The 27,896-nt window shown below is 38.3% G+C and overlaps 1 protein-coding gene across 1 annotated transcript in view; it reads left to right on the forward strand.

Moving 5' to 3' along the window:
• Window positions 1–216: 216 nt before the first annotated feature.
• kctd16b (potassium channel tetramerization domain containing 16b) overlaps window positions 217–27,896 on the forward strand; it is a 90,926-nt gene continuing 63,246 nt past the window's right edge. The window contains exon 1 of the mRNA XM_055179513.2: window positions 217–1,851. Coding sequence (XP_055035488.1) covers window positions 1,011–1,851 — 841 coding nt within the window. The 5' untranslated portion in view covers window positions 217–1,010. The remainder of the gene's footprint in view (window positions 1,852–27,896) is intronic.

Genomic DNA, 27,896 nt, shown 5'->3' on the forward strand with positions numbered 1-27,896 from the left:
CCCCTGCCAATCTGAGAATATAAAATACAAATAAACACTGACAGCAACTTATGTCATTAGCACAAAAAATGTGTTGCGTAAAGTATTACACAGCTGCTTGAAACATTACAGACAGGCGAGAATAGAGCAACGCCACAGCAGCGCGCGCATACTCCTTTAAGATGATGTAATTCTTTATAACCCATTATGTTTTTCTTTTTTTCCCGCCCGCACCACTGAGGCAACAGCAGCTGAGGCAGTTTCCCGGCGACACAGCCCTGATCGCGCCGGTACAGAGACGGGATTTCTGGATCTTCTTTACTTTAAAAACCAACCGGCGCGCAAAACGGGGTTAATATTTTACCGGAGAACACCGACAGATTGGATTTGTCTGTAAACAGCTGGATTTTATCGATCAACCCACTCCCAGTATTCTGTGCCATTTTGAGCTGATTTTAACTCGCACCTGGGACAATAGGAAAGCGGCTATCTTTAAACGTCTCAAACGTGTGTCTGGAACCTCAAAAAAGTTAAGATTCGAACCACAGCTTAACTTGTTGGGAAATTTGGAACTGATTTAGAGTATAAATGTTTTGTTTTCACTGGTGCGTGGATAAATCAACATTTTGACTGAATACTGACATTGTAGAGTTGATACTACAACTCTAGTTGTTTTATTGTATGAAAACGTATTGCCTTTTAGATGCTTGAGCCATGCCTTTCTCCATCTCCATCCGACGCTTAATCTGTGTGGCAAAGGATGCTGAGCAACCGATGCTCTTACGCAAGGTGCGAGTCTCTGGTGAGCGCGTAAAGCTCGTTCACGGATGATGCGCCCATTGGTTGTTTGGTCTTCCTATTCTCTGGACGTTTTTATTTGACAGAAAGTATCCGACCTGTTAATTTCGTTGAAATGCAATACCTATTGGCAGTTACTGTTTATAGTGATTTGTTTAATCAGCTCTCTAAGCAATAGAGCGAAGTTTCCGTCGTTTATTTTGGTGGTAATTTCGAGGATTTTCTCGGCACCCATGACCGAAACAATGGCGTTAAGTGGAAACTCTCGAGCCCAGCCTACAGCCAAAGACCAAAGCTCCGTTCAAAACAGTTTCCCCGACGTTATTGAGCTTAACGTCGGTGGCCAAGTGTATTATACCCGCCACTGCACGTTAATAAGCAACCCGGGCTCCCTTCTGGGAAAAATATTCTCTCCTAAAAATAACGCGTCTAACGATCTCGCCAGAGATCCCAAAGGTCGTTACTTCATCGACCGGGATGGGTTTTTGTTCAGATATGTTTTGGACTTCCTCCGAGACAGGCAAGTCGTCCTCCCCGATCATTTCCCCGAGAAGGGACGGCTGAGGAAAGAAGCGGAGTACTTTCAGTTGCCCGACTTGGTTAAACTGTTAACCCCGGACGAATTGAAACCGAGTCCCGACGAATTCATCCACAGCGATTACGAGGATTCGCAAGGAAGCGACCAGCGCGTGTGCCCACCGCCGTCGCTCGTTCCCGCCGACCGAAAGAGCGGGTTCGTAACCGTCGGATACCGCGGATCGTGCACGACGGGCAGAGAGGGTCAAACCGACACCAAATTCCGAAGGGTGCCGAGGATTATGATATGCGGGAGGATCGCGTTGGCCAAAGAAGTTTTTGGAGAGACGTTGAATGAGAGCAGGGACCCGGATAGGACACCGGACAGATACACGTCCCGCTTTTACCTCAAGTTCAAACACCTGGAGCGCGCGTTTGACATGCTCTCGGAATGCGGCTTCCAGATGGTCGCGTGCAACTCGTCGGTGACGGCCTCGTTCGTCAACCAGCTCACTGACGACAAGATATGGTCAAGTTACACTGAGTACGTCTTTTACCGTAAGTTTCTCTTCTAATGTCAGCTTTGCTTTGATAATATTGGCATGCTCTGCCACTTTTGCTGTCAGATTTGCTTTCTGGCAAATCCCTGCATCACCACTAGACGGCGCACTCGGTTTGTAGTTTTTTCTGTCCACTTCACTCGAGGTCTCATGGGAGGGAACAAACAATTAAGAAGGGTGTAACTCCAGCCTGGAGAGCTCCAAATGGGAGCAGGAAACTCCAAACGGGGCGGGAGCTCCAAAAAGGGCGTGTCTTTCTTGCCTTTAGAGATTGACAGCGCGTAAAACAGTACCTAACCCAAGGTACCGCCCAATTTTGAAGTGCTTATTTGGAGTGCTCTGCTATGGAGTTATATCTACTTGGATTGACAGATACAAAGGACACGCCCACACTTTCTCCTTGTAGGTACCGCCCACATTTGGAGTTCTCTGGTTAACTATTTTAGGTTTAAGCAAACATAGGATACATTTATTTTACAATCTGCTTTGACAGTTGTGTGTAGGGTGGGCCTTCATTTTTGTTTTGGCAAAAAATTATGCATTTTGTACGATTCGCATCACACAGATTCATACAAAATCGCACCCTTGTAAAATAGATACATTTTCCTGTGAATTCAGGTCGCAAATAGGCTATCTTACGACTTACATCAGGGAACAGTGAACACCTCCTTATATTACTTTACTGAATTGTACCTGTGCTAATGTACATTTTGATATCCATTATGTAAGACTCTTACCTGGTAAGTGAGGCTTTCTCTTTCAAAGAGCCCCCCTCCCCTTCTGACCATCTCTATAAGCATCTCAGTGGAGTGGCAGAGGATGATGGCTTTCTGTAATGGCTCTCATAATATTTTATGATGTAACAAAACACCACCCACTTCAGGCTGCTGGTGGCTAATGTGCTGTCGGGCCAGTAACGGCCCTGCCACAACACAAAATGGAGGAAGAACGTAATGGACTTTATACTGAGCCAATTAAAGAGATTACAGCCACCATATTCTAGAGGTTTTCAGATTTTCATAGGACGGTCATTAAAATGGACATTTTCAGCATTTTATTGCCTTGCCATCTCACATAATGTTACAGCAATTTTGCTGGTGGATGTATCAGCCATAAAACCACAAAACTGAATAGATTTTGTTTAGTGAACATGCAAAATATTGTATTTTTGAAACTACCAAAGTAATAAATGCGTGAGTTTGACCAAAGGTTTAAGGTCACTTTAATAGGAATGTTTCTCAATTTCTCAATCTCTCAGTTTAAAAAGCTTCAATCTAAAGGTATCTGCTTAAATGTTTAGTTTCATAGACAAAAATAGTGCAAACTTAATTTTTATTTTAAATAATATATGAAAAGAACAATTGACTAAATAATAAGAAAGGAGCCAGTTCAATTCTAAAATCATCTCAGTGTGTAATCTCAAGAAACATAAAATGGCAAGGGTAGATTTTAAAGGGTGATTACACTGAATATGATCAAATATACCACAGTTTAGATTTTTTTTTTCAAGTCACAAAATAATTCCTAGTTACCATTGTGTTATTCTGATGAGTGAACTTCCTAAAATGTGGAAAAATATTAATAAAGAATATGTGACCCTAAAATTTTGAACAGTATTTCCCATGAGATTTCACACGACACAATCTCAATGCAATTCATACTAGCTCTCAATTATGCTGCTTCCAACTGGGAAAGTCTGTTCCAATAAGGAACAGCAGAATAGAATGCCACTTCCTATCAGACTTCCAATTCCACCTCATTCATAGCTATTACAGTAAGCATCCAACTTCCATACTATTGAATTCCAACCTGATCTCACAGGAATTTGTACTCATTTTAAAAGGTGGCAAATTTGTATGATGATATTCGTATGTTTTGTATGCTTCACTTTATACGAATAATAGGCAACTCATAAAATATGTTTGAATTCCTGTAAGATCAGGTTGGAATTAAATAGTATGGAAGTTGGATGCTTACTAGGGCTGGACAAAAAAAATAGATTTTTCGATTAATCGTTTTTTTTACGTGTCGATTCAAAATCGATTCTTAAAGCTCACAAATCGATTTTTTTCCCCATATTTATTTACGCGAACATTGAACGTAAGAAAACGTAATTAATCTAATTACTAGTCTTCTCCACTAGATGTCACCATCTTTTTTTCCTTGCGCAATGTTACCAAGGAGCGAGAGGTGAGCCTGTCATTCATTTATTAATTTATTCAGTCTTTATTCTAATATAATGTAAAATAATATTGTAATATAATATAATATAATATCTTATACAATCTATATTCATAGAGTTGAATCAAAAATCGAGTATAAAAATCGCCCGAGAATCGGAATCGAATCGATAGCTTGTGATTCGAAATCGAAACGATCTGGAACATTTGAATCAATACCCAGCCCTAATGCTTACTGTCATAACTATGAACGATGTGGTAAGTTGGAAGTCTGATAGGAAGTTGCATTCTCTTTCACTGTTTCTTATTGGAACATTCCGACTTTATTATTTCCCAATTAATTCAGCATAATTGACAGCTAGTACTGTAGGGATTTTGTATTTGAGTGTTGCATGACACTGTAAAAATGCAGCATTTTTGTCAAATCAACAGCTACTTTAACTTAAAATTTTTAGTCTTTTTATAATTTATGTCAACTTGTCACATAGCATGTTGAATTGACAAATTGCAAAACCAAGTTGTTTTAACTTCATGCTGCATTTTCTGGAAGAGTAACTGAACTCTAAACCAACTTTATTTAGTTAATGATCTGTAAGAATGGGGCTTTTTTACTGCATTAATTTGGGTAAGTTTTTTGACATTTGGGTATAAAGTGCTTCAATGCTACAATATATGGTGTAGAACGTCTGAGTGCTGCCCTCTTCAGGTTGAACGGTGGCTACTGCAGTTGAATTTTTCTGTTGGATGTTGCGGTACTATGTGATGTAAGCGGTAGGACCCTACGTAAGCAGGTTCAAGCTCAACACGCCCTTGTTACGATCTCACCACACCCTTGGTACGAGCTCAGTTCGTCCCCTCTATCTCCGTTGGGGTCTGCCCGCTTTTCTTGCATTTTCCATATTATTGCCAGTGGGTGGAGTCAGGTACTGACCAGGGGTTTAGTTACTCTTTAAAGTGTATTTACATTATTCCATTCTGTCAATCCGCCGTAAAGGCCAAGCTTTTAAAAGCAGCATAAAGTAGAAAGTATAGTAAAGTTTCTGAGGAGCGTTTTTAGAGTTTGCCTCCTACACACCCCACCAAGCCTGTTGAGTTCGCTTTGCCTCTGGCGGAGCGCACCAGTTGCTTTTTTTAGGCATCAACGCTCTGACACAAACTCTACCCAGAGTGCAATGGCTTACAGGCAAATTTATTTACCCATTTGTTGCATGTTACAGTGACTGACAATCAATCATTGACTGTGACAGGCCGAGGACTTTCTGTAGTCTGCCTACAGTGCTGTGAATCCTGTCATCAGCTCGTGTGGTGACAATGTCACCTTTCCCCACCCTCCAAACACTATCGGTCTAGCCTGACATAAGCAGCAAAATTATATTGGGAATTATATAGAGACAGATCATTGAAGAAAATCTTTCTTAGATCGATAGCTCCTACATTTTTTGGAACAAAAATAATATTTTAAACTTCCAAGCTTCCACTACTGCTTAATGTAGGATTTTTCTTTTGGCATATAGTGTAAAATACATATGAATTGCCATGAGATTGTGTTTAGATAGAGGTGAAATAATGAATCGTAATTAAAAGTTTGAAGATTAAAAATATGTCCCTTTTGTTTTCCAAGATACCACGGTGAACATTAGACGTCTGCCTTATAGCACATGCGGGACCACATGTCTGAATTGCAGTCAGGGTGAACTAAGAGTAGCAATATGAAAATGGGCAGTTTGGGGGGAAAAAACCTCAAAGTAAGATGGCAGTGTCAAAAATGAACGTGTGAGCTCATCTCTACATGTGAAAAATAAAATGTCTTTTGATGTCATGTTTTAGGCCTACTATCATCATTTTCACCATTTCCTCTACAGTAGTTAAGATTATTATTATTATTATTATAACTCCTTTATAACAGTAGTAATCTTGCACTATCATTTATATCAGTGTGACCGGGATTGATTCATGGATATTGCATGTGGTAGAAAAAACACATTCTCGCTCGTACAGTAGCTTGAGGGAACAACACAGATAACAGCAGTCAGTGTGTCATGCTGTACAAACCATAGATGAGATCATCTAGAGACTGAAGAGACATAAGGGGGTTGGTTAAAAAAAGCACAGGTGGGTGGAGTGATGTTGTCCTGCTTAAACTAATTTGTCTTGCTAGGGGATGAGCCATGACAGCTTTGATGCTCCACTTGTTAGGTGCAGCTGCTCCCCTGCTCAGACCATCAGGGGACCTAACTCTGAATCCAGCATCTGCATTATTCACTACCAGACAAACACAGAGAGAGAGAGAGAGAGAGAGAGAGAGAGAGAGAGAGAGAGAGAGAGAGAGAGAGAGAGAGAGAGAGAGAGAGAGAGAGATGGTTACTGCAGGGTAACTATAAACACTGATAGAACAAATCTCTTCTGCTTCTGCTCATTAATTTACCTGCCAAACCTTATACCTTATCTCAAATGGCATCATTAAAAATGAAAGTTACTGCTATCAAATCAGAAAAAATAGCTTGGTTCTTCTCTTTGGAAAAACAGCACAGGGATGCTTTCCCATTGACCAGTCTAATGGGTTTTGTTGAGCTAATTCCAAGTCAAATGTTTCACATTCTTTCCTAAATTTTTTGACTTCCGATCATGTTTCTTTCTGTTGTTTGATGCTCACAAGATGATGAAAAAATGCAGATGTTCAATACTATGTTGCATGTGTATATTTGAATACTGTAGGGTTAGGAAGTGTGATAGTTAGTGGTTTTGTATTGTGCTGTTCTTGCCAACACATCCTCACCCCATGTCGTCAATATTTGACGACACTTGAACATTCGTCAATATGTGACGGGGAGGGTACACCTTTCGCGTCATTTTTTGACGAACTGGGGACTTCAATACTATTACGTCCGTTGCATTCTCTTTCCTATTTTCTTACCATTTTCGCGTCGGTTTAGGGTTAGATTACGCAAAATTAAACAGTGTACGCGAAATTAAACAGTTGTCACCTGGCGTTGGGGTTAGAGTTAGGTGCGACAGTTGTCACCTGGCGTTGGGGTTAGAGTTAGGTTTGGGTAGGGATGTCATTATGTAAATCTAACCCTAAACCGACGCGAAAATGGTAAGAAAATAGGAAAGAGAATGCAACGGACGTAATAGTATTGAAGTCCCCAGTTCGTCAAAAAATGTATATGTATACCCTCCCCGTAACATATTGGCCCTGTCCCAAATGGCGCACTTCATGTGGACTTTCGGTCTCGTGGCCTTAAGTTGCGCGTGCTCGCTTAGTCCACGAGTCCGTAGGGTGTCCCATCTGTCATTTTTACGCTTTGAAGTGTGCTCATCAGCGCCTCCTTTGCCCCCTTGATGCGGTCTTCAGCGAAGCCCGCACTGCAGCAGGCTTTGCGCACTTTACCAACCCAGAAGTCCTTGCGAAAGAGCAATTAGACCAATCAGACGACGGAAGGGAGGAGCTCACACTGACGGGCAACTTCTCTACCTATTTCCGGTGTGGCGCTCGAGTCTGTCCCAAAATACGACTCCGTTGCACCCACGTGGACTCGTATTAAGGGTCCCTAAAGTCTGGACTACGTGATGTCATCAAAGTGTGGACTCTGAGGAGGACCACAAGTCCGGAGTGTGCGATTTGGGACAGGACCATTGACGAATGGTCAAGTGTCGTCAAATATTGACGACATGGGGTGAGGATGGGTTGTTCTTGCATATTGGAATATTCTCACTTTCCAAGTTTAATGGAACGCAGCATAATTGACAGTGCTGTGTCCAGAACAATGTGTAAGTTAGACACAACCTTACATTGGGTTAAATGTAACACAGATCTTGTTACACAGGGTTGAGTAGTTTGTGCTTTCTGTCTTGTCAGAAGATGGTTTCCCGTGAATTTTTGGAAAGTTTTGATGTTTTTGTTAAGATACTGGAGAAAGAGCGTTTTGAAGGTATGAAAGTACATTTTTCATCATATTTTTTTATTTCTGATTTGCATAGGTCACAACCTGATCTCACAAATTTCCGTGTCACTGTCACAGATCTCCGCATTTTGAAACATGTCAACCACTTCCAGTAACTGATAGCTGGGATTAAAAAAATATTTTACACAACGAGGTTTGATACAGTAATAAAGTGTTACAACCATATCATGATTTATAGTTTTGCGTAGGACCTACTCTGCAGCATCTACGATGTAGGCTACGCATCAGTTTTCATTTTTACTTCTGCGTCATTGTTTCAACTATACCCCTGCACTTCCTGTACGTAATCATCAGACGATCTCCTCAAAGATGCGTGACAGAACAATAGATGGCAGTAATGAACAATTTGAGTTTGTGATCTAAGAAGAGAAGAAGACGCTGCTGTGCTCAGTAAGTCATACACTAGAGCCGTTTCTCAATGTCAAGGAAGGATCATCAGAAGCCAGGATGCTACGTCATCGACGTCCTCCGAATGACTGTTCCAATGTCTAGGATCCTCGAAATTTCAGCCAAGGACTGAGTCCTTCGTTCGAGAAATATCCCATATACAGGAAAGGGTGCATATGTGTATCCTTTGCGCTCTTCACGCGCTGAAATCACCGACAATCCTATGCGCGCATCACCGAAAGCACACCTTTCACGCAATGACGTGCACTTGTTAGCCTGTTCCATTTACGTGTTCTCCGAATGCTTAAGAGGAGCCGCGCCTAGCCTCTGAAGGAAGTGACTTGAAAGGACTACTCATGCCAAGGAAGTATCCTTGACATTGAGAAACGGCTTAGGGGGTGGTTTCCCAGACAGGGATTAGCTTAAGCCAGGATTAGGCCTTGGTTTAATTAGGAAATGCAACTAGTTTTAACAAACATGCCTTATTAAAAACATTACTGATGTGCATTTTGAGGTGAAACAAAGGGCAACCATTCTCCAAAAGCATGTGAAAAAAATAGGTCATTGAAATTTGGCTCCCCTGGTGACGAAGGGGATAATACCACCCCTTAATCTGCACTATCCAACCACGACACACTCAAAAAAATGATTAATTGGATAAACTCAATAAAATTGTGGGCAGGATTTCCATCCAATATGAATGTGTACCCCTAACTCATAAAAAATTGCTTTACACAATTAAAATAAATTGAGTTAGTCCAACTCAATTTAAATTAAATGGCAATACTCAATTAGTTGCCTCAACTCAATTTACTTTAGTCTGAATAACTCAATTTAGCGTAGTTTGAATAACTCAATGTAGTGTAGTCTGAATAACTCAATTCTGTTATTTTATATAAATATTTTTGTATCATACTAATTAGCATAAGCACATGTTAGCATGCTAATAATAATAACATATGATACTTTGGATGAGCATGTGAGAAGAGACTGACCTCCAAACAGGCATTAACACAGCTCATTGAGAGAAATACGTCACATCCACAACCTAACCACAAGCGACACTCTTCTGCACGATGGTAACCAAACAATTTGAAAAAATATAACACAAACGCTTATAAATCAATAAGATAAACGGACATTAAACACTATTAAGTCTTTCTCTTTACCTAAAAATGCATAAAATAACACTTAATTTAACAAATTACTCTCCAAAAGCAGTTGCATGCAAAGCATGCTGGGAAATTATTTTTCCAGAACCCAAACTCAAACTAATTGTGTTAACGCAATTAAAAAGAAATCAATAAAATATAGTACATATTCATTTTGTGTTAGACTAATTAAATATATATACTTATTGCTCTTAATGAGGTATTTTACATTAATTGAACACATTTAGTGCAGAGATCAACTCATTTGCATTTTAAATGAAACAAGCAAAACAGCACATTTTTGCACACACATACAAAGTGACAATTTTAACATGCTATAATAAATTATCTGTATGGTATTTTGAGCTAAAACTTCACATATGTACTCTGGGGACACCAAAGATTTAAAAATTCTTGTAAAATTTACCCTTTAAGATATGTCAGTGCAAGTTATTTTCAGTTTAGACAGCTCTTACATTTATTTTAGTCTAAGACTTGTTTAATCCCTGTCCGGTAAACCGTCCCTAGATGTTGCCTTAGGGTTCTAAGCATGCATCAAAACCACCGCCATCTTGGAACAGGGGTCTTGTCATAGGAAGCATTAAAGAGGAGCGGCTCCCCTGTTTCAAGATGGCGGATCTATTTGATGCATTTGTTCCAATGAACTGCCGTAGCCAAGGCGACATCTAGTGTATATATCTATCTCTATCTAGTGTGCTGCTAAAAGGCACAACATAATGTAGTGTCTGGTAGTGCGACTTGCTGAAAAAGTATTTACCGGTAGCCACTACACTGTTTTAAAGTAACTGAACTACTGTCAAACAACAGAAAAACGTGGTTAAGTTAGTAGCGCCGCTACTTGTAGATAACTATTCCCTAACACCGCATATTAATGTACTGAGATCTTCTGTGCAGTAGGTCTCGTGAGTCTAATTCAAAACAATATTACACCTGACATCGATTCTTTCATACTTACTCACTGATGTTAATAACTTGTAATGCTCATCGAACGTTGGCTGAATTAGAGACTAAAGTAGAATTTAGTTAGGTTGAGAAAAACATCTGAACTGCTAATCTCTCCTTGATAATGAGTTGGAGGTTGGACTCAATGTTATTGTTATTGATTTGTACATCCGCATCCAAAACAGACTTTTTAAAATGCAAGCCATGCTTTTCTTTCAAAACCAAATTCCCAAAGCTTTCCCTCTAAATATTTTCATTACAAAACTATCTGAGATAAATCATGCATGCAAAATATGTAAATAAACAGCATAAAGCAACAGAAAATACAATGCATACTGTACGTTGGGGAATTCTCTCAAACTTTTCATCAATAGAGGAATTTGTGCTTTTGATTTGTGCCTTTGAAGCCATTTTGCAGTTTGAAAGCCGGCCTTTCCCCCTTTTGCTTTTCTAATTGCTTTGAAACTTTTGAACTCTTTAATTTTTATTTGTTAACCAAATATTGCTGACATATATGCCACACTGAATGTCAACCTCTCAGACTTCACTCCAGTTTTTATAACACTGACCCATTCTTACAACATGAAGGTCAATCTCAGAAAGCTTATTATAGGAATGACCACAAGCCTCTCTGAGGTCTTGGAGACTTTGAACTCTTTCCTGTCAAAGTCCTGTCATGTCTCTTATTAGTCCTCTGGAAACAGTTCCTAATTTGATAAACTTCAGAATTGATTAACATGCCTTCGAGGTAGAGAAATAATTGAGAAGTCTGTCTCCATCTCACATTAAGTGGAGGTCTGCGGCTTAATATGCAAGACAGGACACTAGGACCCTGGTGAGGTGACTAACAGGCACCAACAATTAGCAAAATCCATCACCTCTGAATCTCATTTCATCCAATTAGGTGAAGTTCTGGCCTGAGATGCTTGTGCCAAGCTTCCACTTAATCAGGCGGTTGTTCTTTTGATGTGTCTGGATCCAAACTCATTAATATGGAAAACGATGGAAACATGTGCTTTACCGCTCTAGCAGAACTAAAAAGGAGTTTACATGATCATTTGCATTTACATATTTTTTCAGCTCACATCAGAGTCCCTTTATAGAAGAGTCAGTCAAGGTACATTGATGGAAAATTGTCCCATTCCCAGTGGTGGTAAGTAACGAAGTAAAAATACTTCGTTACTTTACTTAAGTACTTTTTTCGGGGATCTGTACTTTACTTGAGTATGTTTTATTTGCATCTACTTTTACTCTTACTCCACTACAATATTAAAGAAAAAGTTTACTTTTTACTCCGATACATTTCCCTATGCCCGCTCCAAGTATTTATTACACTGGCTTTCCAAACCAATGAAAAACTGGGTTTTCTTTTGAAAAAAAAAAGAACGCGCACGAGCTCTTTGCCAGCATATGCTCAGCAGTCAGTTCGGCGCGCATTGCGAAGTGGAAGATGACCGCAGAAACAGGTGAAGGTTCAGCTCTCGCTGCCGTTCCCCTAACCAAATATTATGATATGCCTCAATGCAAATAATTAGACTAAAAATCATGTAAACAGTGTTTATTGTTCAGAAAACATGAACTGGAGCTTATTTTTAATAATACAAAAACTCAGCATCACATATTGTTTTTAGATTACATTCATTGTATTTTATAAAATATATAAATAATAACTTCAACACAATATAGAGGACTTAAAACAGATATTTATTCACAGATAAATAAATACTTTACAGATCTTACCACTGCAGTTAGTCGCCAATCCGTTTTAAGATAAAATGTTCAAAGCTTTTCCTTAACATCATATTCTCTTTATACGTGTCAAATCAATTGGAAATCATTAAAATATATTTTTGTCCACACATATTTAAGTTAACGTCACTAAATGAAGAAAAAGATAAAATAATTAGCTAAAATAATGTATTCTCTGACAAAAAAAATATTTCATTCACTTTAACAAATCTTACCACAGTTTATCCGCCTAACTTTAGCTATCCCCGTTTCACATCAATCAAAAGCTTCTTTTAACATCATATTCTCCTCATATATAGACGTTACGATCGAAAACCACTAAAATATATATTTGTTCTCTCATATTTAAGTTACTAAATGACGAAAGAAAGAAAAGAAATCAGTAAAATAATGTTTGTTTCTGAGGTAAAATTAAACTACGTTCGCAAGCGCATGCTGGAGGAACAGAGAAGCGCGTGCTGGAGTAGTGTAGCGCGCACGACTTACGCACTAATAAAGAATACAATGTATTTAATGTTTTCACTAAATTTCCAAAAAATGGGTGGATAGCAGCAGTAGTGAATACATACGGAACAGTGTGACTTCTCTCTAGTTTATAAAAATAAAAAATAGCATACAGGGAACATTCTCTCTAGGTTATAAAAAATAAAAATAACCTACAGGAAATGTTTTTGGAAGGTTCTCATTAAACCTAAAAATAACCAGCAGGGACTGGGAACGTCCTTATTTGGTTCCCATAAATAACCAAATGGGAACCATATTTGAACATTAGGGGAACGGTATGTGTTTGCTTGGAGGCTAGTAAGCACAACTGGTTCTCCATGCATGCTGCCAAAACAATTGATCTGCCTAATTATTGCTATACATTTTTTTATAATATTTACTTTTTACTTTCGGTACTTAAGTACGTTTTAAATTGGATACTTTTGTACTTTTACTCAAGTGATGTTTGATTGGAGGACTTTCTACTTTTACTGGAGTCATTTTTTATTTGGGTATAAATACTTTTACTCGAGTATAACTTTTGAGTACTTTTACCACCCCTGCCCATTCCTATATGTGTGAGTGGTACTTATGTGTGTGGTTTTAGACATATGATTTTAGATCAAGGAAGTAACACATTACTTTCATAAGCCACACTTTGGAGTATATACATAAATAATAAATTAGGGCACCATGGCTTCACTGTTTTTTGTTTTGTTTTTGCCATGCAAAATGTCATGGGTTCAAATCTAGGGAACACACATGCTGATAAAAATGTATACCCTGTAATGCAGCGTAACTTGCTTTGGATAAAAGTGTCTGCCAAATGCATAAATGTATCCAATAGAAATATCATGACACCATAGCTTTGACATCTGCTGCTTGATATACTTCTGATAACACATCATAGCAGCTAAGATGATTGAAACCTGCACCCAATATGAATATTATAACTCAGCAGTTGATTTTTTATAGCTCAGGAGATTCGATGAATCTCTTTTGTGTTTCATTTAAGTATCAACTAAAATTGCTTATATGTATGTAGTTGTAAAATTAATGTAGACTGGGTGAAATATGTGGATTAGGTCAATTTGAGGTGGAAATTTTTAGGGCTGGACCCGAAAATTCGACTATTCGTTCTGTGGGTTGACATTCGATTTTCAGTTTTGAGATTCGAAAATATTTTTCAGCGTTAATGCAGAGCTTTTTGCCAAGCAGGAAGTGCGCTTCACGCTCCCGCTCTGTAGGTGGTGCAGAGAGACCAACATCCATAGCCAACAGCCACCAAACGCCACCAGTGGAAGAGATCGCCTCAAACGGAAAGCGCACCTCCTGCTTTGGCATTCACGCTAATAGTGTTGTAAATAACGTTCAGTTTCTTTCAAAAACTGATTGATTTGCTTCACAAGACGTCAATATGTCACACGGAGTTATGGGGGATTACTGTTGTATTGGATATGTATGCTTTAGCTCTTAAAGTGTGCGGATCGGTTGACTTGCATGACGGAGCGCTGGGGTTTCCGCAAATTATCTTCTTTATTGTTCTGCTGATGAAAGAAACATATTGGATGGTGTAAGTGTTATAAACAAACTTGATTTTGAAAGTATGCTACCGTTTTATTACAGTTTGTTGAACTTCGTTCATTTATTTTCGTTTTATTTAAATAGCCTAGCCTACGTTGTCAGTAATTACTGTGCTGCTTATTTCTGATACGGGAATGTTTATTTGTTAGAAAAATGTTAGGCTACCTTATTAAAAGTATTGCTCTTGTGTTTTGTTTCACTAATCCTGTTCTCGCATGACGCGTGACAGGCACGCCGCTTTCGGCTTGCGCTGTTCTGTAGTATTTTTAAAGTTTATTTCTTAAAGTTTATTCTAAACGTGTCACATGTCCATATTGCACGAAAAAGGCACTACACTCCCTTGAGTCCGCAGCAACACATCCGCCACATAATAAAACTGTAGATAGACAGACACACACACACACACACACACACACACACACACACACACACACACACACACACACACACACACACACACACATACACACACACACAGAGATTCCTGCCTTTATTAAAGAGAAAAATATGTTCAGCCCCTCCTTCCGAAGCTTCGAATATTCAATTTTATTTCTACTAGAGCTTCGAAGCTCAAAAAATGGTATTCGGAACAGCCCTAGAAATTTTTGAGTTATTCATTAAATCTTCAATAATATTACTGACTTCTGATTGCAGACTTGGTAAATCTAAGCTGGGCAATTCCATGAAAATGTAAACCTTAGCATGAAACCTTAGCAATCCAGTCTATTGTGAAGCCAACATGGAAGTGACTTTAACCGCAATTCACCGACTGGCAGCTGAAAGATGGCTCCAAAAGAGAGTCAATTCTATAGACCCCATGTTAAAATGCCCAACTTTACAGCAGAAATAAAATGTTTACAGCCTGGTACAAAAAGTGGTTTTGGTCTATATAGCTAATTTTGCCCTTCATAAAAACTGTTAGGGGGGGATTTTTTTTGTAACTCATCCGATTAAATTATATTAAGCCTTACGGGGCGTGCACACCAAAGCTTTTACGCCTGCGGCTGGTGTATGTTTTCAATTGTTTCCAATGGAAGCCCTGCGTTTTTCAAAAAAGCCAGCAACTAGCGTTTTTTCCGTGCTAAGGGGTTGTGCACACCAAAACTTTTAAACGCGTCTGAAAATGCCTGGAGGACACAGAATGCCGGTTTTTTCAGCCAAGCGCTGAATACTTGAGCTGTAAGCCGCTTAGTTGTTGTGAAACTTTTCCCGCCCCTCCTCCACTGTGATTGGATGGTCGTGTGAGAACTCACATTGATGAGAGGAGCTTTTTACCCAAAGTTGAATCTCTTTTAACTCTCGACGCTCATTGCCGAGCGTGGAAAACCCGCAGAGCGCCGGCTTATTTGAAAAACGCTAAATTTCCATTGGAATCAATTGAAAACATGTGCCGGCCGCGGGCGTTAAAGCTCCAATCACAGTGGAGGAGGGACGGGACAAATATCACAACAACCAACCGGCACATCGTACAACAACTATTAAACAAAGCAGAAGTATCACAGCAACCAAAGCACTCAGCTGAAAAACAGCTGGCATTCGGCGTCCTCCAGGCATTTTCAGCCACGTTTAAAAGCTTTGGTGTGCACAACCCCTTAAAGTCCTGCATAATTAAGGGCGTGGCCACTTGAGTGACAGGTGAACTGCTGCTGTTGTCACAACCTTCAAGCTATGCTGGTGTGATTTGATTTCAGCAACCAGGCATTTCAGCTCCACCCCTGTCTTGCCTCTTTGGTCATTTTGGTTATCCACAAGTAATGTGTGGCGATGCGCTGCCAAGATGGCAACGGCAGGCTCCGTCTACCAATAGCTTCAAAATTTTGGAAAAAAAGTACAAAAAAGGTACAATACTGTACATTTTCTGTCGCTGGGGTGGTACACATTTTATAGCCTAGTGTTGTTGGGTGTAACTAGTTACTAAGTAATTAGTTACTGTAATTTAATTACTTTTCCCTTAAAAAAGTAAAGTAAGGGATAATTTTTTATCTTATTCTTTTCTGTAAATCAATTACAGTTACTTCTGATGTAATTGAACTAAATATTGTGTATGGACTGTAGGACAATTATATATAATACAATAGTGGATTTAACATCAAAATTTAAGGTCTAACGTTTAAATTAAAATGAAATAAATGATTTATATTCTTTGAAGAGCCACCCCTTCTTGATTTGACGTGTATTATTGCTTCTGGTTTGTGTGTTTTTATTCACACATTGTAAAAAAAATGCAGCATGAAGTTATGTAAGTTTCGCAAGTGAATTCAAACTACTATTTTAAGTTGACATAGCTTATAAAATCAAGTAACATAAAATATATATTGATTTGACAAAAATTCTTATGAGATTATATGATGGAATCATATGATTTCCTCTCTGTGATTTTTGTTTCCGCAGACTACAAATCGAGCACTGCATGTTTTTAAAGATGACAGATAAATTGTGTAGGACTGTTTCATGCTGCTCATTTCTCTGAGCCCTAGCTAGTTTTCTCAGAGCTGTGGTGTTTCTTGATTTCCACCCCCGTGTCTATCCAGGCATGTGTCTGCTTTTTATTGAACTGCCAACTCTCTTCTTAGGCTTGTATATTCAGAGGAAGGGCTCTTCTGCAAGAGCTGTGTTTGCTCTTCAAACAACACTTCTATGTTCAGTTTGATTGCATTGTGTGAAAAAGTGAATAGTAGCTAAAATCTGGTCAGGAGCATGAAAGTCATGCACATATACTGTACCTGAGTTGGTATAGCATGTCGAAAGCAACAGCAAGGTTGTAAGCTAGACTCCTAGGGAATGCATGTACTGATGAAACGTACAGCTTGAACATGACAGTGTTCATTTTGACAGAAGATTTGAATTAGTTTTAGATTTACTAAACAGGGCAAATTAGTACCAAAGTGCAATTACAAAAAAGCGCAGATGGGAGTTGTAATATCTGCGGGTTATTTACTTAAAAGGCGCATATTAAAGAACACATGTGCAACAGCTGATTTTTATAATGACCAAAAACAATCTGAGCAGGGCAAATTAGTTCAGGGTTGCAAATAAGCAGAGCTAATGCTCCTGCAGGTGCGTGTGGTCTACTAATGCCTGATGCGCTTGAGTTCAGCACCACGGACATCACAGATGAAATTTCGGGGTGTGAAATGCCATCTATCGAAGCCATAGTACACTGAAAAGACATAGAGGACAAAAAATGAAGTTTTTTGAAACACCTGGTATTGTGTGACTTCTAGTGACTCCTCTTTCATTTCCTTCAGGAAATAAAAATAACATGGCTTGGCAAACAACATGTTCCTCTGGCATTCCAATACGTGTTAAAAAATCCTCTGCCTTGTACCACGCACTCTCTGATCTATGCCAAGCCTCCTCCTATGAGCTACAATTGCAGCAATTTCCAGCATAAAATGATTTAAGACATGCTTTTTTCTGCATAAAATAATGGCAAAATGGCAATATCAAATGTGAGTTGCATCCACATGTCTGCTCTTCACCTCTTCTCTCACACCAGACATTAACTTTTCTGTACAGTTTATGACATATGCAGCAAGCTGACATCAACGTACTGTAAGGCAACACTTCTCCATATGCTTTTGATTCGCTCTTGCAGTGCTTTGATTTCATACGATCACCCTGCATAGCGCTGCATGAAGTTCCTCAGTTGTGTATGGGTCTAACCTCCCGACCACACAGATACTTTCGTCTCTTTTTATTCGTTAACAAAAATGCCAATAGATTTTTGTCATAGTTATAGTCATCATGGATTAGTTAATTAATTTTGGTTAGTGAAAACACGTTGACTATGAAAATTATTTGTCAACGAAATTAACACTGGAATATGATATGAATTTTGTTTAGCAGCGTATGCCAAATGAGTAAAATGTAGGAAGCTGCATTTGCTTCTCACCTTCTAGCTGTCAAAAGTCTTACAGTTTTTATTGATATTTGAAGTTCACATCAGCTCAGCGGGGCTGGAGAGGAGGCTTTCGGTGTACTTCATCATATTCAAGTCGCAGTCAGAGGCTGTTGCTCTGCTGTGCTCCAACGGTCACAAGCCATAACGGTATTACTAAATAACATCCTGTAAAACAACCGTTTGACTTGCGTAGCTGAATGCACAATGAGAAAAAAAGCAGGATTTAATTTTGTAATAGAGCCTAGTGGTTAGAAAAGAAGGGTCACACCAGCCTTTTCAATCCCATGACTTCCATTCATACATGTGCGAATGCGTCCAACTAGAAAATAAATGTAAACAGTATCACGTGAAGATGTGCAACCAATAGAGGATTGGTAGGTCACAGTGTGAATTTTCTGGTATACATTAATTACAAACGCAACAATAGCGATCATTCACATGATGTGTGAATAAAAAGAATTCAAGGGTCTGCATAAAAAATGTGTATGCTAAAAGCATAGTGTGACCATGTCATAAGAGTTATTATTACACTTTAATTAAAATAGCTTTGCTTTCTCCCTCAGGTGGTATAAACAAAGAAATTAAATTAATGCATTTACTTACAGAGAGACTAGTCAATTTCTTTGTAATTGGTTGGCTTTTACTTTATCCCTCTGTGCTTTGGCGCTGAGACGAGAGTCAACACATCACAGATGCTGGTAATAAAGCTTAACATGTTTTGAATCTAACCTAAGTGTCATGTCATGAAGGGGCTCCCGCAAAGGCCTTCATACTTTACACCTTATAATATATGCTTACATGCATCTTGACGTTGTACGTAATAAGGTCCTGGAAACTAACTATTAGGTTATTATTTGAGGACAGTCACAGGAGGTTCTTTACATTATGTAGGATGATTTCATGTAGAAACAGTAAATAAATAACCTTTGGCTACAGACTGGGTCACATATTACCTTATTTTCCTGTGCCTCCAGTGGTCTTAGTGTGAATAGGATTTATAGCATTCTCTCCTGTTATTTATCAAATAGTTTAAAATGCTATGAGGCTTGGTTTGAAATGTGGTGCTTGAAAACAGTATCTATCGGGTTTTGATCGGTCCGAGCCAGTCCGAAGAAAGTGAAAAGATTTTGCATTCCGAGTCAGAAAGTGCACAGCTCTTTTTAAATCAATATATGAGGGTCATTGAAGGATCAGGTGTGCTGGATAAACCTTGCTGTGCCAAAAAGCAGGTTCCCCATGTGAAGAAGGTCACCTTCTGTGGTTATATTTACTAGTATTACACAGCACAGAATAGCTAATTCCTTCAAATATGAAAGGTCTTTCACCTTCACATTATTCCAAACCAACATTCTTTTTTAGAGAAACTACTTCAATAGTCTGTTTATGTATTAAACCAGACTCAAACATGACCATGAGTAGTATTGCCTGAATAAAATTTTTAGGTGAACTAATCCATTAAAGGTGCAGTGTGTATTTTTTAGAAGGATCTCTTGACAGAAATGCAAAATAATATACATAACTATATTATCAGGGGTGTATAAAGACCTTATTATAATGAACTGTTATGTTTTTATTACCTTAGAATGAGACGTCTTTATCTACATACACAGAGGGTCCCCTTATGTGGAAGTCGCGATTTTGTGCCGCCATGTTTCTACAGAAGCCCTTAACGCACAAACTGTTGGTCACAATTCACAATCTCACTGCTGGATGGTGCTAAAATTTACACACTGCACCTTTAAAGTGCACCTATTTTATTGCTAAAAACAATTTATTTTGGGTATTTGGTATAATACAATGTGTTTACGTGGTTTATGGTTAAAAAACACATTATTTTACACATACCGTACATTTTTGTAGCTCAAGATTTTACTCTCTTCCAGAAATGTGACGCTCCTTACCATGTTTGAAAGATTCGTGCACAATGCAATGCTAACAGGAGTTAACTTACAGGCTGTGAGTCCAAGCAGGAGGAATTATGATAATGTCGGTCTTAACTACATCACCAATCCCAGGAAGTAAACTATTGCTTACAATTCGTGTGTTTGTTGTAGTCCAAAAAAGTGATTTACGTTGGAGACGATAACTCGCGCCATCATTTACTTTGGTGTTTGCTTATCGTTAACATGTACTAATACACACTTACACACCAGAGGAAATGTAAAAATGTGAATCGGGCAATAGGCGCTCTTTAAGCAATTCTTCACGGTTGTCCCATGTGACCTCTCCATCATAAGGTTCAACTTCAATCAGTTCTAGAACCGAGCAGCTGAATGTTTTGCTGACGTTGGTGTTGATTGCCTCTCTTAGATTGCCGTGCCCATGCACCACTTCTAAAGAGCTTACTGTGGAGTCCAAGAATACATCCCACCCTGATTGGTGGGTCAGAAAGGTTTCGGGTGCTTCACTGTGTGGACTGGCTCTCGTTGCGGCTGAATTGCTGAATGGCTAAAATGATTCAAGAAGAAACTCTCGAGGGAAACTGTCCCAGTCGCCCTCTGCCTTATCTCTCCTTATGGTCAATGTGGAAAAGGGAGAGAGTGCCACTTAATCCAAGCTGAAAGGCTACTCTTTGTAGCGGCCGATTTTTGCACCTTCCATACACATTTTTAGTGTGTGCTCGTGGTGTGAAGAAAGAGATGGAGGGTGGACAGTCGATTAAATTTAAAGAACAATGCTTGTTGAGGAATATCGTTGGGATCACTTCAGAGTGATTTTTTTCCATCTGATAAATAATAGAATAGCGCCAAATCGTCTCTGGCACTAATCAGATTGCTGAATGTTATTTGACTCTTGATGATGTTCTTTTCATGATATGCAGGATGCTTTGAAACCGTTTCATGTGAAAGTATGAATAAAATTTGTCTTCAAAAGACAACTTCCTCAACATAGTGACGGCTTCTCCCAACTCCTCTCATCATTGAAGATTTTCACATAGCCAAAAGCTTCTGCTTTCCCTTTTCTTTGCAAAAAGGTTGATCATGCAAGCTTAAAATGAACATGCACTGTAAAAAAATGCAACAACTTGGTTAAAGTCAATTCAACCTACTGTTTTCAGTTTTGACTAAGTTGATGTAACTTATAAAAACAAGTTGAAATTGTTTAACTTAATATGTTAAGCACCAATTATCAGATTCATGTTTTTATATTTCCTTTGGTGTGTAAGAGTGTATTAGTACATGTTAACAATATGCAAAAGGTACAAATCCAACACGATCTCACAAAGTTCCGTGGGATAGTCAGGGAAATTTTTTGCTAATTTTTCCGTGGCATTCTCACGGATCTCTGCATATTTCCGTGGCCCTGCCACAGACTTTCTTTTCCGTGGCATTCTCACGGATTGGTTACTCAACTGCTTTTTCCTATTTTCAAACCATTGTCGCTTCGGTTTAGGGTTAGATTTGGTGATTGCGTAAGTATGTCACTTTAACTATTGGTTTATAAAATTTTTTCTGATTTATTCTTTTACATTTTCTAAACTTTAATCAATTGTCGCCTGGCGTTGGGGTTAGAGTTGGGTTTGGGTAAGGATGTCATTTTATGTAAATCTAACCCTAAACCGAAGCGACAATGCAAGAAAATAGGACAAAACAGTTGAGTAACCAATCCGTGAGAATTCCACGGAAAAATTAGCAAAAAATTCTGTGACTATGCCACAGAAATTCGTGAGATCAGGTTGTACAAATTCCAATGTAAACGCAGTGTGTGTTGTAGTTTTCTTTGGTTCATTATGTTTTCTCACTTGTTTTGTCAGCACTCTCATTTATCGACCATAACGTAGCAGCAGCACATTATAAATACATTAATCATTTTGCTTTAATCACATTTTCAAGTATAATGTCACTTAATGCAGATTTTGTAAATTGCTTTGCAATTACAATGTGGTCTAGTGACCTGATTCAGTTTACTTGTCCCTGCGGGTGATAACATCATTAACCAAATTCGTTAGTGAGAACCACTTAAAGGAAGAGTTCGCCCAAAAATAAAATTTCCTACCGATCAATGAAAAAATCAATGAGTTCCATTTGTGTGCTTACCATAATTTATTAAAATATCTTCTTTTGTGTTCAACAGAATAAAAAAAACACATACAGGTTTACAACAACATGAGGGGGAGTAAATGATGAGAGGATTTTCATTTATGGATAACCTATAATGTAGCACCACTTAAGCAATGCAAAAAATGTCCTTTGGCTCCTTATTTTGACCCTACTTATTGCTACCCTGACCTCCAGCTGCAGAGGCAAAATCTGTGGTTGTCTTGTGGTGACCATATTTTTATGCCACTCTCGTGGGTAATAGTGATGCATTTTCGGAATGGAGAATGGAGATGTACATGAATATTACATGAATATTACGAACAGTTTGGAGCCATAAATATGTTACTGAGAATTTGATTATCGACCATGTGATTTCAGTTAAAGGTACTAAAGAGGATGTTTGTTTTATACATTTTTGCAATATTACTTGAAACTGTCTTTACTAACTGATAAAAGACTATTTATTAGGTGCACTGAAAGTAATAATATTAATATACGTCATCTGTGCACAAGATAGGGCCTTAAAAAAATCTTCTTGACAGGTAACAGTGATTATTCTTTCTTTGTGTAATAATTATTGTTGTACTGTTATTCAGGGATATCGACATTGTTCTTGTACTGTAGTTGTAAGGCAGTGACCAGTCTGCCACATGCTAGTTGAAATGGGAGTAGCGTCGACTGATCTAACGTTACGTCTTATGTGTTTATTATCACATCATTTCACATAATGAATCCACTGACGCAACACAGCATATGCCAGTGGTAAACAAACACTCGTGTTCAAATACTCGTGCACGAGTTCTCTAGAAATTAACTGTGAAGAAGGGGGGCTGTTCTTACGCATGCGCTCAATTCAAAAACTCAGTAACGGTCTTTGGATTCTCAGTCGGCGAAAACATCCTCTTTCGCGCCTTTAAATATAAAAAGGTTATTAAATTATGTTACAGTGTGGTTTCCCAAAAGTTTTGGATTGCCTAGTCACAGATCTATATATATAGGTGTTTATTATAAATAATGAAATAGTAATGAATTAACCAGTTCACAGAATTCAAAACTTTCCTTATAAGTTCATGTTATAGTAATAATTATAAGCTTACGTTAAATAAATTGACGCATGTGTTAGCCTGTATTTCACATCTGTGTTTCACATTAATGTATTACACATTTGATGTGACATGTATTACACATTTGACATGACAAACCCCAAAGTAAACAATGACGTGAATTAACGTCTCCAACGTAAATCTCTTTTCTTGGACTACAACAAACACACGGATTATAGGCAACAATTTACTTCCTGGGATTGGTGATGTAGGCAAGACCGGTGTTAACAGTACGTTTACTTGTTACGCAACAAAACTTAAAACGTTGGGTTATATACTTTAATAGTAATAGTAAAGCTTTTCTTACAATGGCTCCTTTATTTTTTTTTTGGCTGCTGGAGTATATCCGTATCGCTCCCCTACTTCTACTTTTAAAATCATAACCCTTTTGTTTTAATCAACATTGTACTTGTAGTAAAGTCATATGATGCCTAAACAGCCAACCATCTGCTATTATCAAACCCCATTTTATATGGCTTGTCGCCTTTTACAGTTGAATTGATCCCATCAAAGCTCCAGCACTGACAGTTTACGAGGATACCTGGCAAATTGCCTCAGTCAGCCCAGCGGGGACTCGGATACACGAAAACCAATACGAAGGATATCCAGTAAACACCAAGAACCACAAGGGACATATAAAATCCTTTCCTTTAAGTTGTTGTCATAGATTTATTAAACGTGTGAAGCTTTCCTGGTTCATCTTTTGATTTCACTAAGGGATGTTTGCTTGGACTGCTAAGGGGTATAGAACCCTCACCCCCACCATGAGCTTTGAGGAGATGGGACCTTTGCTTTCACAAGTAAATTCATATTAGGATGAGAAAGCCCTCGAGTGGATCACACACTGAGGAGACAGTTCCTGAAGCACATCCGCTGAATATATGAGTGCCTCGCCCCTGCTTATTTTGAAAGAAACAGTTGTGCTGCTTTTTATCACAAAAGCTTTAATTTTGCGTAATATTCCTATGTTTAGTTATTAATGTTAAGTATTTTATATACTTTCATGGGCATGGTTTTAACTAAAAAATGCTAACTTTAAAAACTTGTTGCAGTGTACAAGTTTTTGAAAATGACACTGTTATCGCCTCCGCATTAAGAAGTCACTAAATTGTGAAAACATATTATCCATTCGGATGACGTTGCCAGGCCCAAATGGATTTCCATAGAAAACTCTACGGAATTCTGCAGATTTAATGCCAGTCATTGACAAGCACACATACTTTATATTAAAGTGCATTCGTCCTGTAAACAGATTTGAAATTATCATGCGTTGAATGCTAAATGTCGTGTCACATAGACGACACAGTCAAGTGAGACCTCAACATTTTTCAATATTTCACCTCACAAATTAATACATACCTATCTTTTTTTCAATGCGTCCACTTACTCTTTGTACAGCGCGTCATGAATGTGTTAGCATTTAGCCTAGCCCCATTCATTCTTTAGGATCCAAACAGGGATGAATTAAAAAGCCACCAAACACTTCCATACTTTTCCCTATTTAAAGACTGTTACACGAGTACACGAGTAAATATGGTGGCACAAAAGAGAACGTGGAGATATTTTTTAAGCAAATAAAAAATGAGAACTGTATTGTATGGCGGAAGAGCACTTATTTGCAGCACTTCGACCTCGGGTGCAGTAATATTGAAGTTTGAGCTAGAGGGGGAGTAGTCAGGAGTGATGATGAAAAACGGTGATGTTTTCCTTTAAAGGAATATTTCTTTTTATAAAAAAAGTTCTTGCACGACCTTGCGGGTCCGGTCTGACGTCTTTGTATGCATATACGAATAAACAACAAAAAGTGTAGTTTGATCGCCCCATTATACCTGTGCATGTATTTAGACAAGCATTACTAAACTTTAGGGCTAGGTAAAAATATTGATTCATTGGAATTATTTGTTTATCAATTCAATATCGATTCATCAAATCCTATGAATCGATTCAGCCCACCTGCCAGTGGTGGCACTGTGGGCAACACTCTAGTGAGACCGTTCAGCGTTGTACAAGACGCGCTTTACTAAAACAGCATGATTCCCATTCCATTTTTATTTTACTATTTAAAACGGCTTAATTCATTGTAGCAAGCGCTCAGCGCTCCTCCCTCTCTACCCCTCTTTCTATCTCTCTCTCTCGTTATGTGCAGCACCTCAACAGCGCACGCACCCTCCCCTCCCTCATGTTGCGTGCAGCGCGCCTCTCTTGCATAACAGTGAAAAGTATTTTAACTCTGTGTTCCTCCGTGTACTTTCTTTTTCGCGTAAACGTCAACAGTCACGGATGTTACTGACAGAGAAGACGGGTGATCGAGTTCATCATGACTAAACAAAAGGTTAAGCAACAGTGTATTCTCTCATATTTATGAATTTGCACCAAATTGTCTGCGCTATACATGATATACAATAAAACTACCACTCGTATTTAAAATAAAAAAACGCTCATAACGCAACAACACTGATGAGAAGAGCAACATCAGTACGGCCTCGATGTAAATGTATGGTGATTTTGTCAGACAATGTCCCGTTTTTAGCAGCAGTTAAAGAAAGAGCTAATTTGGATTAAACAAGGAGTTACTGGGTCGTGGGTCGTTACTGGGTTGTGTCTAGTCACTATTTTATAGACAACAGACCAGATAATATATAAAAATAGCATTCAGTTGTGTTAAAATGCAATATAATGTGACAGATCAAAGAGTAAAACACGACGCAATGACTTCACATGCTTATCGACGTGTGACGTCATCACCGCCAGTCTCTCCAAATCCTGTGGGAAACACTGTAAAAAAATACTCAGGTAATTACTTGTGTATTTACTTACTACTGAATTGATATGGAAGCAAATAAATCAACATCGAATCGAATCTAATTGAATAGAAGCCTCAAGAATCGAAATCGAATCGAATTGTGAAATTCCTGACAATACCCAGCCCTATAAACTTACTGTATTTTAAAAACCCAAGTATCTTTAAAGTCTAGCAAATGTCACACTGTGTTAGTCTGCTGTACCCTTCACGATGTACAGTAGTGCTCAAACCTGATCTGTACTGTAGTTTGCTGGGCGTTTGTGCTGTGACTTGATTTGTATCACAGCTTTAGTGAATCGAACTAAAACAGCACTGACAGCACCATTAGTGGCTATTCATTGTAAGTGGCTGCAGTCACATTTTATTTACTCGCCTATAAAAATATATTTGCATAATTGACTAAAACGTGTTATATAAAGCTGCTTCGCAACAATGCACGTTGAAAAAGTGTTATATAAAAATGAAATAAAATTGAATTGAATACGTGTACCCCTAGGAGGAAGAAAAGGCTCATTGCAAACAATCATGTAAATATTCATGCTTTTTTGTTAATTTTCATCTGAGTGGGCGGTTTTAAGCTTACTACAAAATAAGACATTAAGCTTATGAATCCACTGAGGCTTTTTTCTTTCAACACAGAGGTTTGTTCATAAGTGGTATTAAAGCCTGGTCGATTTTAGGTGAATGCCGTTCCCAGCACGTCAACTCCCGGAGAGGGCATCTGCAGTGATTGGCATTCAATTTTCTTGTTTTGTATAGCTGTCACTTCAGCTTTATTCCCCTAGTAAGGCGCCGAATACGCACCAGCGCTCGCCACACATGAATCATGGAAGATATCAGCAGTCTGGAAATATACCAGGAAGAAACAGACTTCTGTTTTATCCTATCATTAACAGCTGCTTGGTTTTAAAATGACAAGCATCAAAAGGCTTTAGATCAAAAAGTGTCTAATTTTACAGTTACAGAGTTCATTAGAGAAACTGTAAAGTTTCACAGTGCTGTTAAACCTTGTTAATGTGTCACTCTGTTATATAAAAGCTGCTAAATGATGTCTGCTTCACTGTGTGTTGAAAAAAGAGTGATAGATGCTCAGACTGGGTTTTTAGACAGTATGTTGCCATGGTTTTTGTTTCTTTCCGTGCACCTAAATCAAACTGCTTAAATGACATAAAACATGCATAATTGCACAAAGTGGAACATTTTCTTCTTGCAAAATGTATTTCTTTTGATTTTGGAGGGCAAAATGTGACCCACTCAAAAGAAAAATCACATATTAGATTTCTTAAATAATATCTCATATTTATTTATTCTAGACATCAATGAGATTAAATGAAGAGCAAATGGGGAATTTTGCTTGAGATATTCATAGATATTTCTCCTTAGAAAAGATTATGAAGTTTAAAAAAATGTCTCCATTAAAGTTTTAGAAGAGAAAAAAATCTAAATATTTAGAAAATCTGCTTTAAAGTTGTTCTTTAAAGAGGTCCTAGCAACACATACTAATTATAAATATATTTTTATATATTGACAAAATATCTCAATGGGCTACCCAGTCTCACAAAATTCTTTACCTATAGATATGTAATTTTTTTATTATTTTTTCGTGATTTTCTGTTTATGTGTCATTGTCACGTATTGGTTACTCAACTGCTTTTTCCTATTTTCAAACCATTGTCGCTTCGGTTTAGGGATAGATTTGGTGTTTGCGTTAGGATGTTACTTTAAGTATTG

This window comes from Misgurnus anguillicaudatus, chromosome 9 (assembly GCF_027580225.2).
Source record: "Misgurnus anguillicaudatus chromosome 9, ASM2758022v2, whole genome shotgun sequence".
Classification (NCBI taxonomy): domain Eukaryota; kingdom Metazoa; phylum Chordata; class Actinopteri; order Cypriniformes; family Cobitidae; genus Misgurnus; species Misgurnus anguillicaudatus.